This window comes from Monoraphidium neglectum, assembly GCF_000611645.1.
Source record: "Monoraphidium neglectum strain SAG 48.87 unplaced genomic scaffold scaffold03099, whole genome shotgun sequence".
Classification (NCBI taxonomy): Eukaryota; Viridiplantae; Chlorophyta; class Chlorophyceae; order Sphaeropleales; family Selenastraceae; genus Monoraphidium; species Monoraphidium neglectum.
The window spans coordinates 1-7,217 of record NW_014010529.1 but is presented as its reverse complement, the minus strand read 5'-3'; the positions used below and the strand labels follow the sequence as shown (position 1 = coordinate 7,217).

The following is a 7,217-nucleotide window of genomic DNA, read 5'->3' as shown; positions in this document are numbered from 1 at the left end:
ATGTAGGGCTCAGATGTGGTAACATCAATGCTGCAGCAACCGGGGCTGTGTTGTGCTCAGCGCTCTGACCTCAGTCCTATACAAGCATTCATGCCTGCGCCACCTCAGCTCTTTTGTCCACCTTTCTGATGTCCATTGCAGTACGACAACGTGCTGACCTTGGGAGACAGCGTGTCCGGGCTGCTGGATTTTGAGGTGGGCGCCGACACATGACATTTGCCGCGCGCACCGGCCACATTTGCGCCTTGGCAATCCCAGCCGCGCAACAGATTGACCAGACGCCCGGGGTTGCCCTCAGAGAAAGTTGGCACTGAGACTCACAGCCTGCCCCAACCTTGGTGCATCCTGCCACCCAACGCCACGCTTACTGTTTTCCGCATCAGCCCAACCCAGCCCCCCACTCGACGCCCTCAATCCCCCCCCCACCCCCAGTTCTGTGCTTATGACTGGCGGAGCATGGAGCTGGCGGTGGCCCTCTCCAAGTACGTGGGCGAGGACGACCCGCTGCCCCTCATCTCAGAGTTTGTCAGGTGGGGCAAATCGGGCAGTTTGTATTCAGCACAAAGCACGCATGCAATTCAGCGAGGGGTGGCTGGGGATGCAGCTGCGCCGCCATACTTTCAATTGCTGCTCCGGCTGAGCTATATCTGCATGCAAAGGGGAATAGCAAGCTTTTAGGGGGGGAGCTGAACTTGTGGACCCAGTGCCTTGCCTCACCCTGTTTAACCCCCGCTGCCGCGCACCTGTAAACCTGGCCGCAGCGGCTACGCGGTCAACGGGCAGCTGAATGACACCGAGGTCGACATACTGCCAGACCTCATCAACCTCCGAATCTTCTCCAACGTGGTGAGTATTGCAAGGTACACGCAAGGGAGTCAAGAGGGTGCAAGAGAGAAGCCAGGGAGTCAAAGGGCACATGGCGGAGCCCACGAGGTGTGCCTGATTCACTTCATCGCAGCGGCTCCTGAGACTGGCGAGCAGCACTCCCTATGGGGAAACGCGAGGCAAAAATCTTGCTGCACAGGACACTGATATGGCGATACAAACATCCCCAACAAACAGCTCCTGCACCCAGACACCTGCCACGTCCGCGTCCCCTGAACCATCAGCCTCCCCCCCCCCCGCCCTTTGCCCCAGATCTACTTCACAGGCCGCGCCTACGCGGGTGAGGACGGCCTGGAGAGCCTCACCAGCAGGGCGGGCTCCTACGCCAAGCGCGTGAAGTGGGTCAACGCCAACAGGCAGGCTGTGGTCGACACAATCAAGGCCCTCGTGCGGACGCCCGTGACAGTGGCTGCGTGAAGAGCTTTCAATTGTTGTGTACCCAAAGCACCAACACACAGTGCACAGACCAGCAAGTGGGAGAGAAGCGCTGCGTCCATGTCGGTTTTTGAGAGGCGTGTGCGTCACAGGTAGCGTTCAGAGCGACTGCATGGACGCACCCATTTGAGCGGTTTCAAACTGAGAGAACAGGGACTTGTACATATGGCCTGAGCTCCATGCCTATAAAATGTGTCCTGCAAGCCCACATTCACAGCGAGCGAGCCTAGCGGTCACTGCTGTTAAGGACCAATCCTTTGCCCATGCAGAGGGGACATGTGGGAGGTGATAATTCAGTCTGACCCGGACAGCAGTTGCACCTTGTAGCTGATGTCCTGGGCAGATGTGGCGTTCAAACCTGTAACCGCCCTGTGGGTCCCAGCTTTGCAGCATTGACTTGAAATGTGACAAAACAGATGCTGTCGTGGAGGACAGAAGACACCTGTAATCCCTCGCGTTGCTCTACATCCACATCGTTTCATCCAGCACTCGCAAAACTTGCAACTCCCCCCTCGAGATCCCAAGACTACTGACCACCAGCTCCCAGCATCTGACAGTGGAGGTGCAGGCAGCAACGACCAGGTCACCAGGACAGCGAGCCTGTTTGCACTGCTGCGCAGGTGATGACGTGTCTCCCCTGCAGGCGGGTCTGCAGCCCGTACTGCATTCTTGCTTGATGGCGGAAGACCCAAAGCTAGGAGGCTGGAAGGAGCACGTGATGAGCAGTGCGATTGTGACTCCATGCAATGGCCCGCCCTGTGCCCTGGGAGGCCTGCTTGCTTGTTGCTGCAAGATTGCCTGCAACCACCGCACAAGGAAGGCGTGAGCCAGCCTTGACCCACTGCGGGGTGCAGCTGCGCTTGCAGTTGAGGATGTGACATGCAAAGCACATCCCGTCTTTCCTGAGTACTTGTATTGTCAAACATGCGAAAATTTATCACAAACAGAGATTTCAGGTGCGAAGCAGATTTGAGGGAGGCGGGTTGTACTGGTTTGCAACGTGTCATCCATGGTTCGACACAGCGTTATTGCACCTCCATGTACATCGTTCTGAAAGATCGCTTATCTCACACACATGGTCTCGCACAGGGCAGACGCTCGGCATACTATATCCATCCTGCTGACCATATTCAGCCCAGACCACGACCATGGTGTGGTTTCTCAAGTCGAAGGGGCTCGTGAGCGGTTCTGACGAGGCGCGGCATGCAGAGAATGATGAGCCTCAGGCGAACGGCAACGGCCGAGCGTGCTGCTGCGGAAGGGGCCAAGGCAGGAGCAGCAGGGGCTGCTCCAACGACGGCGTGGAGGCCTACGATCACAGCTCTCTTGACAGGATTTTTGAGGCCAACCGGTGAGCTACGGGCTGGTGCAGGCTTTCAAGGCTTGTGCACGTCTGCATGGCGTGTCGCTGCTAGAGACAGCTGCAGCCGCCCCATTCGATATACTTGAACATCAAATACGAGCGGATCGCGCACCGTACGGGCAGCCGTATTGCATCGGTGCACCTACGCCATGCACCGTGAAGTGCCCATGCTGCGCAGCAGTGAGAAGCGGTATGTCAGCGTGGACATGTGACGGTCACGCCTTACGTAGCCACGCGGCAGAGATGTAGTGCGGCATGGCACCGACGCTTCATTATGGTGTTATTTGTCGCGCATTGATCACCAACTGCCTGCAAGCAAGCAGCCGCGGCATCATGCTTTCGCAGGCAGTGGGCAACGTCAGTGCGTGACGACGACCCCAAGTTCTTCGAGCGCCTGAGCCATCAGCAGTCCCCCGAGTTCCTCTGGATCGGGTGCTCAGACTCCCGTGTCCCGGTACGCACTTGCACGCAGCGGCCCCGCTCGCCCTTGACCAGCAGCGCGCAGCCATAATCGGATTGCAATTGCCATGCCACAGGCTTGCAGCGGTGAGTGGGCCCCGCCCCGCGCTCATCACCATCCGCTGTCCACTGCCCCGCAGGCCAATCAGATCCTGGGCCTTGCCCCCGGTGAGATCTTTGTGCAGCGCAACGTGGGCAACCAGGCGCTGCACACCGACATGAACCTCATGTCCTGCCTGGAGTACGCGGTCAAGGCGCTCAAGGTGGGCGGGGGTTGTGAGGGGACGGTGGGGCGCGTGGGGAGGGAGGGGGGTCGACAAGTGCGCATGCTGTCCTCCAACACACTGGCTGGGTGAGTGGAGGCGCATCGCACCGGGTGCACTTTTGCCTGCCCATGGCACCGGCTGCCAAAGCAGCGTGCGTGCAAGTGCGCACGCTGCCATCACGGGGGCCCACACGCGGGCATGAATTTTCGTACGACACCCATCGTGCTCGCCTCCAGGTCAAGACAGTAATTGTCTGCGGCCATTATGGCTGCGGCGCGGTGCGTGCGGCGCTGGAGCTGCCGTCCCGCACCCCGGGGCTGGTCAACTGCTGGATCAGTGACATCAGGGAGGCGCGCAACCAGGCGGCGCGTGAGCTGGCGGCCCTGAGCCCCGACGAGCGCGTGGCGCGGCTGTGCGAGCTCAACGTGCTGCGCCAGGTGTGGCGTGTGCTGGCTCTGCCTTGCGGCTGACAGCTTGGGTACCGGCTGCGGTTCGGCACAGGTGGCAAAACAGCAGCACGCCTGGGTGCAGGGTGAGTAGCGCGCCAGCGGCATGTCCAGGTTGCTTGGTCAGAGCGATGGTGGGCTGCATGCTCACGGGCTGCCGCAACCCCCTGGCTCGTGCTGCAGGTCTTCCACGTGTGCACGAGTCCCGTGGTGCAGTCGGCGTGGGCCGAGGGCCAGGAGCTCCACGTGTGGGGCGTGATCTACGACCTGGGGGACGGCCTCATCCGCCGCCTGGCGGGGCCCTTCAATACAGAGAGCGAGGTCGATGACACACTGGTAGGCTGCAGGGTGGGGCAACGTTGGCCAGGGGGCTGCGGGGGCTGGCAGGTGCAAGCACATGTGCGTGTCAGGCTAGCAAATGCCTGGGGCAAGGTGACATCCTGTGCGTGAGCTGTGGCCACATGGCCAGCCGTGCTGGAGATGCGTCCCTTCACCTCAGAGCCCCTGCTCACCAGGCTCCTGCATCCCCTCGTTTGCCTCGTCACCCCCCCCCCCTTCCTCCTGCACTCAGGACGGCTTTGTGAACGATGAGGCCAAGGTGGTGCGCTGCCCCCACACCAACAAGCTCAAGCTGCATGCGCTCGCTCCGGACTGCTCATCTGTGGGCACCAGCAGCAGCCTCGGCACCTCCCCGCGCCACCAGGCCGCCAACCTGCGCGCCCAGCTCAACAGCGCCAACCTCGTCAACGCGGTCATACGCCACACCACATGGAGCCTGGACGGCGAGCACGCCACCACGCTTGCGCATGCGGCGCGCGCAGGCGCCAAGTGAGGGGTCTCTGCAAGGCTGCGCTCCACCCCCAGCCACGCGGCGCCACGGCACGCCTTACAGGGCGTGCGGCTGCCGCTGCTGGACAAGCATGGTACGGGCTGCCGTGCCAAAGCTTATACTAAAGAGGGGCGCTGGCTCCCATGTCCCCCTGAAACCAGGAAGGGCCCCTTGATGCGGGGGAGCCTGTCGCATTTCTGTTTCGTTTGCTGTCAACGCGCCATAGCATCGAGCACTTGTCCAAGCGTGCCCCTTGCGTTGCCTCTGGTGTCCAGCCACCACCACCCTACCTGCCACAGCCACGCCTCAGTGTGGCTTGGATGAGTTCAGGTTGGCTGGTGCGGCTGCAAACTCCACATTCACACACCACTCCGCACGCACCAGTTTCAACTTACACGCGTCAGCCACAGGGCCACCCCTGCCCAGCAACGTGCAGGATCATGTGGCATGCGCCTGCCTGCGTGGCGCGTTGGGGGCTCTTGACCGCCATGCGCGTGCACGACCACCTGTGATGGCACGGTGGTAGCGCCCTGCGCTCATATTCGCCCTGTGGGCGTGTCTGCATTTTACGCATGCAAAACAACGGCGGCAATCGCCACTAAATTGTATTCTTTTGCCGTCACTTTACTTGCTTTGCCCCCTGCTGATGCAGTCCCATCACGCATTGAGACTGAATCAAGACAGCACATGCCCGGGCTTGGGGACCCGCCACACCTCCGTAGGCCATGGCCTATGGCCAGTGCTTGCGCAGCGCACCTCAATCCACCGCACACACCGCACGCACACTGGCCGGCGGTGACCCTTGGCTTGTGCGCTCTCATTTTCTACTTCTTGCCCAGGCCGCTTTGTGCGCGGGGGCACGGCTTGCACCGGGTCCACCAATGCGCCAGTCCTGCCGACTTGGGTGGCCACGGGGGTCACCTCGCAACATAGGAGCGGGCAGTAGATTACAAGGATGGCAACGATGGGGGGGAGCAGGAGGGCGTGACATGTGCATGGCTGGCGCAAAATCCTTGTGCCAGAGTCAGCGCATGATCAGTCCCACTGCCACGCGGCATGCCCGGTGTGTGCGCACCGTCATCGGCCATCCTGGCCACCTATTGTGGCGGCTGCAACTTGTAAAACAATCTGGATCGCAGCGAGCACTGTCCCGCGCATGTCAAGTGAGGCCCCTAATGTCACAGCATCCAGCTGTGTCATGTCACCGACCAAAGCAGTGACAGTCACCAGGGGTAGCATGCCGGCGCTCAAGGGGTGCAGCGTCTGGCATAATAAATGACAGACAGAGAGTGTGGCCGGCATGCTAAACACTGCAGTGATGGCTGGCCTGTAAAGCTGAGCAGGGTGCCTCGCCGCATGTCGCCGAGCCTGTAACCCGCTGCCCTCAGCGCCTGTTTGCAAGCTCTCCTAACAGGGTCAAGGTGGCCTCCCAGAAGGGCTGCACCGTGGCCACCTCCAGGCGCTCTGCGGGCGAGTGCGCCCCGAATATGTTGGGGCCGTACGACACCATGTCCACGTCACCCCCCAGCACGCTGCCCAGCACGCCACACTCCTGCAGGGGCCGTGACAGGGGGCGGGGGCGAGCGGGGGTCCAGTGGGAAAGGCTCTTTGGGCTGAGCCTGCAGCGCTGGAACAGGCCGGCACACGCCATCCATACGCCAAAGCATTGCATTGAGAGGTGCACCACCACCACGGGTCAAATGGCTGGCACTCCGGGGCCAATGACCCAACCGCCCTGCTGTGCTGCCCCGCTGGTTGGCCCAGCGCCCCTCCTCCCTGGCCCCCTCATTGCCCCACTACCCACCAGGCCGGCGTGGATGGCGGTGACCTCGGGCTCGCGGCCGCAGGCCTGGGGGGGAGGCGCAGCCGGCACAAGACACGTCACGGTGCCACGGCTGGGTCAGCAAGAAACTACGCTTAGCCTGGCGGCAGTCAAAGCAACGGCCCTCTACATAGGCCCTCGCGAGCCCAGACCTGTTTCAGCACCGCCGTTCACTGCGCCCCATTGGGCGCACCTTCCTCAGCACCTCCTGTGTCAGCGCCAGCAGCGGCGACCGCGTGTTGGGTGCCCACCCCGGGTAGGTCCCCGGCTGGTGCACCTCAGCCCCCGCCATGCGCGCCAGCGCGGCGATGCGAGACCGCTCGGCCGTCAGGGCGGCGGGGATGCTGCTGCGCGTGGTGTTGATGATGGAGTAGGCTGCGCGCCCGCCACTGGAGCCGATGGGCTTGACTGACGCCAGGTTGGTGGATGTCTCCACCAGGCCTGGTGCGCGCAGGGGGCGAGGGGGTGGCGGACAAAGTAAGCAGGAGTGTTGAGCCAGGAGTGGCCTGGCCCGCACCGCCCCCAGCTTGGTGAAGCCGACGGAGCGAGGTGGCAGCGTGCAGGGGTGCTCCACAGGGCAAAGGGCGGGGGCGCCGGCTGCGGTGCCTCAGTCTGTCGGGCCCTTTGCGGAGGCCGCGTGGCTCCTGCCCCCTACCTGGCAGTGCGGGGCTCATGCGGATCACGCCTGGTGGGGGTCGGGGTGGGGTAGGGG

At 62.4% G+C, this 7,217-nt stretch overlaps 3 protein-coding genes across 3 annotated transcripts; 2 read left to right on the top strand and 1 right to left on the bottom strand.

Moving 5' to 3' along the window:
* Positions 1–456: 456 nt before the first annotated feature.
* On the top strand, positions 457–1,302 carry MNEG_12163 (hypothetical protein; the record flags this gene model as incomplete). The annotated part of the gene is made up of 3 exons (XM_014039367.1): positions 457–530; positions 762–846; positions 1,138–1,302. 3 exons carry the CDS (start codon positions 457–459, stop codon positions 1,300–1,302), a joined length of 324 nt encoding a protein of 107 aa, XP_013894821.1.
* Positions 1,303–2,468: 1,166 nt separating this feature from the next.
* Positions 2,469–4,686, top strand: MNEG_12162 (carbonic anhydrase; the record flags this gene model as incomplete). Its single annotated transcript, XM_014039366.1, has 5 exons — positions 2,469–2,498; positions 3,283–3,405; positions 3,645–3,845; positions 4,038–4,190; positions 4,426–4,686. 5 exons carry the CDS (start codon positions 2,469–2,471, stop codon positions 4,684–4,686), a joined length of 768 nt encoding a protein of 255 aa, XP_013894820.1.
* A 1,381-nt stretch (positions 4,687–6,067) lies between these two features.
* MNEG_12161 (aminoacylhistidine dipeptidase) lies at positions 6,068–7,179 on the bottom strand (the record flags this gene model as incomplete). The annotated part of the gene is made up of 4 exons (XM_014039365.1): positions 6,068–6,235; positions 6,488–6,532; positions 6,699–6,946; positions 7,161–7,179. The coding sequence occupies 4 exons, from the start codon at positions 7,177–7,179 to the stop codon at positions 6,068–6,070; spliced, it is 480 nt and encodes a 159-aa protein (XP_013894819.1).
* Positions 7,180–7,217: the final 38 nt, after the last annotated feature.